This window comes from Peromyscus eremicus, chromosome 3, assembly GCF_949786415.1.
Source record: "Peromyscus eremicus chromosome 3, PerEre_H2_v1, whole genome shotgun sequence".
Lineage (NCBI taxonomy): Eukaryota > Metazoa > Chordata > Mammalia > Rodentia > Cricetidae > Peromyscus > Peromyscus eremicus.
Window position 1 is genome coordinate 39,562,993 of NC_081418.1, and position 12,248 is coordinate 39,575,240.

A 12,248-nucleotide genomic window follows, 5' to 3' on the forward strand; every position below is an offset into this window, starting at 1 on the left:
GTACTGCTCATCATCAATAGCTACAAAATATTGATCAACTCCAAAAAAAAAGCACTGAAGAAGCTCAGCATCCTGCAGTATTAAATATTCACCTAAGACTTAAATATTTATGTAAAAATAAGCAAACATATCTACCTCCCTACTATGTACATTTGCTTTCATCTTTTATAATGGAAAATTGCATAAGTGAAAGAATTATTTTAAAATAAGTTTTTTAATGAATACTAACAGTAGATGTTTGATGTGTATATCTGTTTATGCATTTACATTTCTGTGGTTGCATAAAAACTGTGGTTTGCAACAAAGGGTCATTAAGTGGAAAACATTCAAAATGTCTGAGTCTGTGCCATTCTATTGAGCAGCCCAAGCTAATTAAAACAGCTTGCCTAATAACTTTGGCTTCCTCTGATGCAGTCAAACTTTCTACTGAACCCCAGTAGCTTCCCCAGTGATGTAGTCTTTATTATATCATCTCATACAGATCACTGTTACTTTATATGTTAGTGAGGTCTCCTCAGCAGGATTTTAAGTAGCAGGATAGCTTAGGTTGGTGTCTCCCTACATACTGTCTGAATCGATGTCAAATATGATGTATACATCTGTAGGATGTATGCTTCTGAATGAATACCAATTGGTGACTTGATTGACTATTTTGCCCGTTAAGAAAAAGAAGGACAATGAATGGATAAAATGCTCACATCTCTTCACACTACTCTACTTCTCTTTGTTGAATGGAAATGTATCACTCACACTAAGAACTATTTGCCATTATTTGACCATGCCTATCACAGCATTCTGTCTTACATGGGTTCATTCTCATCAATCTGGGTTAAGTCTGCATTGAACAAACACGTTCTCCTTCTCTATGAAATTCTTTTTCAATGGACTAAATTATCCATATTTCACCAAAATGACAACTTAGCAGAATATAATAAATGTTTAACTTGGTTATTCCCATGTAAATAGAAGAAGATGGTGACAATTTGAATCAAAATTTAATATAGTGAGTTGCAGTCTTCTTCTGATTGTCTAAGGAGGAATCTGACTTCTAGAGCAAGTGCCTCTGGATTCATTCAGTGCTGTCATTTATGACCCTTGTACCCAGTGGCAGGAATGAGTATTACACAGAACGTCTCTGGGAGAAAGGGGTTCTCCCCTCAACAAAGAAGAGCAGCTGTTGTCCAGATGGGCCTGCTATTTCATTCTTCCAGTCACCACAACATACACAGAAAAAATAAAATAAAATGAAAATTAGAAAAAGTAATTTACATCCAAAATGAGCTTACATCTACCACCCATCCCAAGGCTTAGTCAGTTGTTCCTCCTCGCCCACAATTCCACCGGAAGTCTGGAGTTTCTAAGAAGGTCTAGGCCAGCCAATGCTTTGATTTTTATATTTTCAAAACTCAATCATAAGGGAAAATTTTGTTCAAGTACGTAAACACTGTTAAAATTTAGCAAAGTTTATCTTTGGGTCACCTAACCATTCCCTTGGCTTGCTATTTCTTTAAATAAGTGATTCTGAGGGCCGACCACATAGACTTCAATATGCTACTTTCTTAATTCACCTGGCTAGATATGGAGCCAATGAGTTCCCACTGAAAAGCTTGACCACAGGATAGCCATGCCATATCCCAAAGTTCAGTTGACCAAAATTCTGCTTTGTTCTATTTCTTGACCAGTGATTTTTATGTTAGTCTACCGTTCTCACAAGATAGGGTTAATACAAGTGGTTGAGGAACTGAATGAGAGGTACAACTCAAAACATCTAAGAGTGGTAGATAATTTTCTCTTCGACGTCATCACAACAAATACTTAACGGTGCTCACTGGAATCAGAGCTTTACTTAGGACTCTGCAGTTTGTCTTGTTAGCATCCATTCAAAACCTTCTGAAGAACTAAGATTCCTGTCAACTGTTTCTATGTACGCAAACTATCCGTAGAGAGATTAATCCTCTGGCTTATGATCACACAGTTAATAAATGTTATATCAGATTTTGAACCCAGCAAGTCTGACTGTAGAGCCTGACCTGTTTCATAAAATTCATATTCATCTGTTTTAATCAAAAGAATATGAATATCACTAGAAGAATCATTACAATGATCTGCCATCTCAATAGACATCTTATTATAAGAATAATGATCATATCTATAAGTTAGAAAATGTAAGAAATCTGCATAAGCAGCAGGATGTGGCATTTGTTCTATAAGCTACATAAACACAAACATTTTCTGAGGATGCTAATAAATGGAATTGTCATAATGAAAATACTTAGATTTAAAAGGTAAGAGATGATGCAAACATTAATCAAAACTGGATTTTCCCCTCAATCCAGGTGAAGAGAAACAGGAAGGAGCTGCTAGTGTAAGAATGTTACCATGATGTGTGGCGCTGTGACGTGGGAGATGTGGAGAAATAAATATGGCTTCACTAAAACTTTGACCAGCCAATAGCCTAGTATATCAGGGAAATCAGCCTCCCAATGCAGGAACCTTGAAGAGACTTGAGAACACAAATGGCCATCACTGAACACACATGCCTACTGGTTTTCTGGATCTAATCAGGAAAACTGCAGAGATTAGCCTCATTCTGGAGACAGATCAAGGTGTCTGTGAACAAAGCTATGCCCAGACCTCTTTGTCTTACCAAGTGTTTGTTACATATGCCTATATTTTTAAAACTGCTTAGGAGTAGGGAAAGTCCCCCTGTTACAGCAGAGAGAGAGAGAGAGAGAGAGAGAGAGAGAGAGAGAGAGAGAGAGAGAGAGAGAGAGAGAGAGAGGTAGAGATGTTTCCTTCTTTTGCCAGATTATGTGTTATATCAATTAAGTGGATAAATAGGCCCTTTCCCCAGCATGGGAGAAGAAGAGCTCTGGTGACCCTCTATTGATTAAGACTGCTGTAGAGTGTTATTTGCAATCCTGTTGCATAATGGAAATCAGGAGGTAGCTGTCATGGTTTCTGAAGACAAATTGCCGGGAGCTGAGACAAATCATAGCCTCTTCACTTCTTACTGTTCTCAACTCCCAGTTAATGTGTATCTTACAGTCTAAGTTTTTGAAATCAGTTTTCTCTATGGTCTCATTAGTTAAAAAAAAAAAAAAAGGTAATCTGGATGGCCCCGCTTTTGAGATCATGTTTAAGTGACCATGATACTGATTGTGACTTCTGAGCTATGCATTATTTAGTAAAAAAAAAAAAAAAAAAAAAAAAAAAACACAACTTCCAAAGGAGCACACAATTAAACCGAGATCCCCAAGGCAGCCCCAGCGCAGTGATTGCGACCTGCCGGAACAGAAGATTAACCAGGTATGAGTCAAAGACAAAGGCTGCTGTCAGTCAGAAGGTGGTTAAATCTCATTTCTGTTTTGCATCCTTTGACTTGCTAAGTCAGCCAGCCAGCAATTTATGTGGAGCGTCGGTTCTCAAAGCATGGGCTGTGAAACAGCAACATCAGCAACACTTGGGAACCTTTAGAAATGCCAGTTTTCAGACGGTTCCTAGACCTACTGAATCAGAAACTCCAAAGGTGGGCTCAGCAATCTGTGTTTCAACAAGGCCCCAGGGTGATTTTGATGCAAGCTGAGTTGGAGAGCCGCTGAACCGAAGCCACAAGACTGCCTCCAGGGTTTAAGCCTTCTTAGGAAGAGGTAGCCTTTCGTTGTTAATAAAAAAAAAATAAATAAATAACATAAAAACAAAATCTATGAAAGACACCTGTGCTGAAAGCCAAATGAAATCACTGCAATCTTTAGCTTTTCTGTAAGCCCAAAACTGGCTGAAAAATAAATAAATAAAGCCTTTAAAAGAAACATGGTTTTTTTATTTTATTTTAATTGGCATCTTTAGGGAAAATGAGTAGAAAAGTGCTCTCCTTATACAGATTTATTTATTTATTTGCCTCTACTCTAACTTTTTCCAGAAAAGTTCGCAGACCACTTCTTAAACGACAACAATAACGGAAAAGTCGTATTTTATCTAATCACAAGCCATTCTCTTAGAAAGCCTTTTCACTACTTTTAAAACACCCTCATTGCTCAAAGAGCCCAAAAGATAGGCATTAATCACTAAGTAAGCTCTTAAGATGTCTTCAGTATTCACTGTAGGATTTCAGGCTATTTGGGGATTCAGAAAAGGAAAGTAAGAAAGATTTAAATTCACTAAGCTTAAAAATCTATTCCACAAAACAGGAACCATGACATTCCCTTCATAGTCTGGGCACGAGACTAGGACACTGGTTCTAAGTTACTGCATCTTGAGAAAAGCCTTGGTCTGCGATACACGCCTGAATTGTGTGAGACAGCCTTATGGAGAAATGGGCTTGGTTATTCATAATGTAGCCTCTGTGTTGATCCAAGAAAGGGTTCTACGATACAAAACTTCCCACTAGAGCAAACAGTATTTGGGTAAGGCCTTGGCATTGTTATGACAGTTTTTCAAATGAAATAAAAAGGAACAATCTCTGATTACTTCCCTTTTAGGGATTTGTAAAAATAAAATATGTTCTATCCATAATTAAAACCCACTAGCCACTAAAATGAAGGGGAAAGTCTTGTAACTTCCTAATCCTAGACCAACACAGAATCACCTGGAAATATTCTAAGATGTCTGAAGGTAGGGCTTTGCCCAATTTCTTTGGTATCAGGTAAGAATGTGAGCACCCATCTAGCCAGGTAATTCTGACTTGCAGAACTGAGAGTTACTAAAGCAGACCTGCATTAACCAACACAGAAGTCTCTCCTGCATATATTAAGTAGAAAAGAAAGTCATAAGGCATATCTATAAATAAAATCATGTCTGCATGTGTCATTTTATTAATAGATGTGCCAGGAAATGGACTCCTTCCATTTCAGACTATTATTTGTTGCTTAAATCTTCCAAAGTGAGAACGCACTCATGTACAGTACTTGTTTAATCTTCAGTCTTAAAAGTCTATCTAAGGAAGATGCGAAGGCACGGGGCACAAGGAAGCATGTGAAAACAGGAACTCCCAAAATGCACTGCTTTCTTTTTTTTCTCCCCTTACTCCTTCTGTTTCTCTTCCTAACAGTGTACACAGAGAGTAAAATTTGATTTTACTTTCCTATCTAACTAAATATTATTTCCAGTATTTGGTATTGGAATAAGTTAGTGAGTAGAAGGTATGGTGGATTCAGCCATTCATTCATTCACATGTTTATTAGGTTCCTAGACAGGGAGAGACTAGAGGCTAGAAATAAAATAGCCAATAACAAAAAAAAAGAAATGGATCCTGCCCACTTGGTGCTTGTATAGTGGGGGATACAGACAGGTAAACAACTACAATAATGTAGGATAAATGCCAAGAAGAGGAAGTATAGGCTGCTTCTCTGTTAACTTAGTCAAGCAAAGGACGATGATTTTGCATAGCAGAGGCAGGCCTTTGTCCTGGGGTGCAGGGAAGGATAGCTCTTAGAGAGTTATGAGGAGGGAGACATTAACAAGTCTGAGTGTCGTACAGATGGCTCCCACTGGGCACCAGAAGTGCCCTTTCTCAGTGTGACACCACTGCCAGTACCATTGTCAGACAATGCCCATCCGACTCCTCTGAAAAGGGGGCGCTCTTTTTCAAGCAAAGATGCTTCAAAACTAAAGGACTGTGTGAAGGAGTCTCACTTTCCACTTCTCTTTGTTTATTTGGTATCAAATAGGACTTACACGAAATGCTATCTCCTGCATGTTATTCAGTATGCTCACTTATCCATCCATCCTAACTGGATGAGCCTGAACATGGCAGATCTTCCTTTCATTGTTCACAGTTAATAAAACCCATTGCATGCAATAAATAACTCACAAGACGCATGGCTTTAGCAGTTGGTACAATTGAGTCTCTTGGAGAAAAACAGGTCTCCTTGAACATTGTAAAGTAGACAAAGACTTGCAGGAGAATAAGAGAATTCTCTGTATTTCATTGACTTAACATAAAGATCAATTTTAGTCATTTATAACTAGCACAAATCCACATAGGGAGAAATTATCTAGCCCACACACAAATGATTTCTACTAACATTTCATTTGATTGCTTTGGAAGGACACACCACAGGCTATCTAAGGCCTATTTTTCAAGAATGGAAAATTAACAATCCAGGTAAAGTTAACTAGCCAAACCAGACAGAGAGAAATTGCATCTGACACTGTCCTCTTGTAACCCATGTGTCTTTGTGGACATTAATGTGAGTTACTCCAGTGTCAATGTGTCACCTTTAACCTAGAAAACTCAATCATTACTCAAAGTAAGACATATGGTTAGTGTTTTGAGAAGTTGATTTCCTCCTGTTCTAAGATGAAGATGGGAAACATTTTAGAGAAGAGCTTTTTATAAACATAAACAAATTTCATCTCTAGGCATCTCAGTTAGAGTTTTCAAAAGACACCTGATTTTGAAACTTTTTTAAGTCCCTGGCTTCATTGAGTTTTCTAAGGTTCAGAATCCCAGACACAGCACTTTTACCTTTGAAATCAAAGGAACTCTGCTACTTCAGAATTACACATTATCCCAATTGATATTATCGTTATCTAAAGTCATTAACTTGCTATAGAGGTCACCTAGACAACCACTCTGCCTGACATCAGTGTGTGTGTGTGTGTGTGTGTGTGTGTGTGTGTGTGTGTGTGTGTAGTAATGTTTCTATAAAGTTCAATGCATTAAAATCTGATTTTGTGGCTTTCAAGCTCAGCTCCACTCCCAGCATTTCTGAGGGATGTTGAGTCACATCCTCTCCTCTTTGGTGGAAACAGTCCCCAGAGGAAAGCAAGACATTGTACTTACTCACAAGCCCTGCAGTTTGAAAAGCTTCCTGGAGGTGAGGAGAAAAGTGGCAGAAGCTGTACCTCTCTAGGACTGAGGACCCTTCTTCTGGTGGAGCTTCAGAGGTTGTGGGCATTTCCTATTTCCAGAAACTCCCTGCTCCAACTCCCTGTCTAGCTTGTCTCTAAGTCAAGGGGCTGATTTTTCTCATTTGCCTCAGAGTCTCGATAAGAGAAACAAAGATTGAACAACACTGTTTCCCTCAAGAACCAAGGGGAGATAAGTTCAACACATGGATTTCTGTGCATCCTTTTAGATTCTGTTGATCATGTGCTGTCCTGCAGGGACTACAAACTGTCCTAAGGTTCACTCCTAAAATTTACTTTCATTTGTCATTCAATCTCATCATAGTATTGCCCTAAGAAAATTAATATTTTTCAAAGTGGAACTATATCTCAATCTCTGGTGTAATAACTTGTTAATCATTCCTTTGATAACTATTGTAATATTTCAAGTCAGCCCTAGCATATGGGTGTAAGCAGAAGTCATCCACATTAAAGAGGGCCATTTTCTTCCCCATGAACAGCCATCATTATCTCCTAATTACAATCACTGTGAAGTGCAAACTCAAGGTTGCACATCCATCACGCAAGTAAATGGAGACAACACGATGAGAAGTTGAAATGATTTAATTTGCATTCTTGTGCTTCAGCTTCAGCTGGAAGATGGGAGGAGCATCTACCTACACCCTGACTTTTGAATGAGATCAGTTTTTCAAATCTAGTAATGTGATTAAGACATAAGTTAAATGTTTCTCTGTGCCAGTGTGCTGATGGTGGTAGCATCATTTATCACTGTCACTGCCCTCTTCTGGCTAACAGTGACCTCATCCCTATATGTCCATTAAGAGGTAGACAAGGGACCCGTAGGTGTGCAGGCCAGTGTCTGGAGTTGCCATGGAGCATTGACTGTGTTCAAGGGACCAAGAGTAATTCACTCCATCAAATAAAATTCCTCACCAAGTATCCAAAACTAGCAACAGAATTGTCTAAAGAAGGAAGAACCCAGCAGAGACAAGCCAGGCCCAGTTTTATAAAACAAAAGCCCCCTCTTGCCTTCAGATGGCTTGAAATGTCCCTCAGCAGCCCAGGAAACAAAGGGTGCAACCAGGTACTGGCAGCACATGTTGCCTGTATTTTCTCACTAAAGAAACCCAAGAACCTAAGATAGAATTATTATTAACATTGTCTCATAGATAAGTTCATTCTGTGACAAAAAAAAAAAAAACATAAATGAGCTTTGACTATCTCAGATAAGTACCTTATCTCTTTCGCCCATTCTTCAAATTCTTGTGTGTTTTTGGAGGGTAACCAGACCACAGAAGAAAACAATGTATAAAAGTAACTATGGGGTGACAGGAATAGTAATTAATATACACAGAGAAGATCCCAGAAGGGAGAAAACCATCATGAAGGTTTTCCTCATCTCTAATAATGGGTTTGTCAAGAAACATTTTAGAACAAGTGAGGAGAGAGGGTGAATGGGAGCAAGGAGAAGGGCTTGGGAAATAGCTGGTCTGAACCCTAACCATGAGCAGGAAACACCATGAGGCATAGATCAGAAGTCCCAAGAAGAACCCTAGATCCTGTGGGTGGGAGGATCCTGGAGGAGTTCTGGTTTTGTGTCTTGCCTCTGGGAGAGAAGGTTGTCATCCCTAGAGGCACTATTTACAACTGCCTAGCTTCTCTTGGAGGTTTCCAGAGATGGAGAGTGAGAGACCTTTGGCTGCCAGTTCTCATTTCAAGTCCTCTCACTGCCAGGAGACTCTTCTAATGTCTTGCTAAAGTGTCTCCCATGCTCCCTAGGGCCTTTTTGTTCCCCTTAGAATGCCTTAGACTCAGGGCTTCTATGAGACACAGAGAGCAGCCTCCTCCTTTGAGGCAATGCCATCAATCTGGAAACAGCCATTAAACTACCGCTTACCATTCTCCTCCCTTAATGAAGGAGATTCATACAGAGGCTGTGAAGTCTCTTGGGGAATGGTACAGAGAGGATTCCAATATGAAACACAGACCAAACTACACTGGCCCCTAAGATACCTTCCCAAAGCAGAAAACCTTTGATTCAATCCTTTTTCATCCTTTTTTTGTGAAGTTTTCCTCCGCTCTGTTCAATTTTGTCGTTCTCTCTGTCATCAGCCCAACTTTAAATCTGATATACATAGGAAAAGTTTTTTCTAATATAAAATAAAGCCTCATTAATTCAGGTTCAGTTGGAAAAGTCAAATCCCAATGAGTAAGAAATCAGAGTGAAAAGTATTTTCAATTTAAAAATCATGTCTATTTCAAAAGACTACATAATGGATATTAATAAATAAAATGAGGAAGTTAATAAAAATGGTGAGTTGCAATAGTTTTATTTTTATAGTACTTTTTACTTCCAAAGTGTTTTCACATATATTATTTTATATTGGAAATTTTAGTCAATATTATAAAGAAAGCGTACAGATAATAGATCATCAAACCTAAGTCAAAATGTCTTGATTGCTTCCTACTAAATTTGAACTATTAACTCAATAAGAATTATATGCAATTATTTCCAGTCAGCATCACAGTATTCTGAATTAATGAGGTTCTGTTCTATTCGAGTTATAATAAGCCTGACAACTTTATGGCCATCTTATCTCCTAGAGTGTCACTACCACCTACATATTAGTAATAAATACTGTTTCTTCACACAGAAATTTTTGTCATAACAGAGCATTCCACCTTGAAGAAGTTTCACCAAGTAAATTATCTCACACATACCTCTAGTAGAGAGGAAGTGTTCTGTATGATAAATGTGCTAAGGGTTTGTGAGTCTCTAAAGATGCTTGCTTTGACTTAAAGTGGGCCTCCCTGAGGAGGTTATCCCAAGACAGCAAGGACAAACATTTCACAGAACTTACCAACATTCTCTTTGGGAAAACACAGTCAGGATTGGTCCATTTGATCATAACTAAAGGAACTAAAGTGATACAGGTGGAAACCCAGCACAGAATGCCCCATTTGAGGAACCCAAGGACACAGAGTGTCCCCTGGCATCTTCATCTCCACTTTCTTCTTTAAACCCACATTTGGAGTCACAAAGATTCCTGATTCTTTCACACTGGTTGAAAAGGCAATGTCTTTACCTACCTTAAAAAGTCTTAAAATGTTAGCCACCATGATGGACACGGAGCTTGCTGCAGCACCTATGACACCAGAAATCTTGTCGGGCTTAGTAAATATGGGTGGATCTCCATTAGCACACTTCACATCAGACGCGTCTTTCTCTATCAATGCCTGCACGAAGGTTAGTGACTGCTCCAATGCATAGGTGTCCCTGGAGCACGTGTCAAGGATCCGGACACCCAGAGTGATATTGGAGAGGAGATCAGGGTCTTTGTTAATCTGGTCGATTGCATAAAGCATGGCCTCTAGTCTGTGGATCCCCTTCTCCTTCTTCAGCTCCCCACAAGGCACCCCTCTCTCTCCCTTTGCATGAACAGGAAAAAGACCCCCCAAAATGATGTCCCCATCCACCCGGATGGAATGGGCATACTCCTGGCTGTGAGTTCTTTGCATCATTGTGAGGATCCAGTAGAACTTGGCAGTCAAGAGGAAGAAACAAGGGCAAGAGGCTGAGCGCTTTCCCTCGCATACCATTTTCTCCACAGGTGGTATTGCAATCAGTGACCGGAAGTTTATTCTTGCCGCAGAAGAAGGGGGACCACCTGAAGCTGCACCTGTTGGAGTCTACCATCAGGGCCCATGGGGGAAGGCTCCGGGGGGTTCAGCAAGTTTTCTTGATTTGAACGTCACAGTGAATTTCCAACAGACCCTCGATTCAAGTTTATTTCCACATAAAGCCAGCTTGCAAATAAATTAGAATAACATCTGAGGTCGTGATGTTGGGATGAGGTCAACAATTCATGTCCTTGAATTCAGCCCTGTAGCAGAATTACTCCTGGGGAGAAGAGAAAGGAAAAGGGGGAAATTCAGTTCAATGAGGCTGTATTTTTTATATACTTAAGCCCTGTCTGCTCCAACTTTTTTATTTCCCCTATTCGCTAAGAACTAACTCTTTTTTGTCCCCTGTGATTCTGAACACCTGGCTGCACGACATCTAAGCAGGGAGATTGATGACATGTTTAGAGCAAGAGAAACAGAAAAGTATCAGCAGCTAGCTCACTTCTTTCAAACCAGAACATATTTTTATTTATCATTTTATTTCAATAAGTCCTGTTTCCAGAAAGGTAAAATTCCTGTGATCGGTGGCATTATTTCTTGTCAAATTTGCTTTACCTTTTACAGCTACATAAATTTCACATTTAAATCTTGTCCACAAGATAATGAAAGGTTATTTTCTGTGATGTGTTCAACAAGCCAGTCATCTGTTAATGACTTTTTTTTTTTTTAGTATCCCAGATTTCCCAGTGGGAAACAGTGACTATTCCATCACAGAAAAAGGAAGGAGGGAAGAAGAGGGAAGGGAGAAAGGGAGAGACAAGCTGCCAAAGGGTCTGAAAATATCTTGTAGCTTGCAGAAACATTTAGCAGAGAACATCCGCTACCTCATATCAACTATCCTATTGTTCTCTGGTAATAAAACAAAGACTTGAAAATTAAACACGTAGGGAGGGTTATGTGTGAAGATCTTCCTGTTACCATTGTCAGAGTTCCCAATTAATTTGTCAGGGTGGAAGCCATGGGCACGTTTGCAGTTCTGAAGTAAACACGCCTTGATCCGAGAATCACTAGGAACACATCAGAGCTGGAGATCAGTTGGAAAGCTTCTTAATTTTGTCTGACTCGGTGGGGAAAACAGTCATTTCATCAAGACTAGAAATAACCTAGAGTGAAAGCGTCTACGGGCAAATCGAGAGGAAACCTCATTCTGGGGCCTTCGTCCTTAAAGAATTCCACAAGACTCTTACAGAACAATTCGGAAGAAGTTTAACTGGAAACGAGAACTGACTTAGCGAAGGGAATCTGAGATTTGAAATGTATGTGTAATGAAGAACATGAGCAGCAACAATATCTCCTGGCAGGATGCTTAATCTAATGTTCATTTCTAACCTATTTACACTTGAATCTGAAATCTGGACCATTTCCCTTCACCCCCGCCAACCCACATCTGCTTGTATTTCCCATTCGCTCTTTCAAGTTCCAGTTCATAAAATTCTCTTTCCATCTTCTTTGTCCTGAAAAAAAAAAAAAAAAGGATGGTGCCTCCCCAGGGGACAACTGAACATATGCCCAAGCCCTTCAGAGAAAGTTGCACTGTTTTTCACTTCCAGGTTTCCCAAGATGCTCTTAGACGACCACTGTGCTGACTTCCTGCATGTGTGCTGAGAGCCCCAGCCAAGGGCTGGCCCTTTTGCTGAGATGTTTCCAGGCTGCCTGCACAAGATGTCCCTTGCCTCCTGGCACGTGCTGTACCTTGATTCCCTCTGCACTGC

The 12,248-nt window shown here is 39.6% G+C and overlaps 1 protein-coding gene across 2 annotated transcripts in view; it reads right to left on the reverse strand.

Moving 5' to 3' along the window:
• Positions 1–10,452, reverse strand: part of Grm8 (glutamate metabotropic receptor 8) — a 771,171-nt gene extending 760,719 nt beyond the window's left edge. For both annotated transcript variants that reach the window (XM_059257445.1, XM_059257446.1), the window contains exon 1: positions 9,943–10,452. In XM_059257445.1, coding sequence (XP_059113428.1) covers positions 9,943–10,452 — 510 coding nt within the window. The remainder of the gene's footprint in view (positions 1–9,942) is intronic.
• Between the last annotated feature and the right edge of the window lie 1,796 nt (positions 10,453–12,248).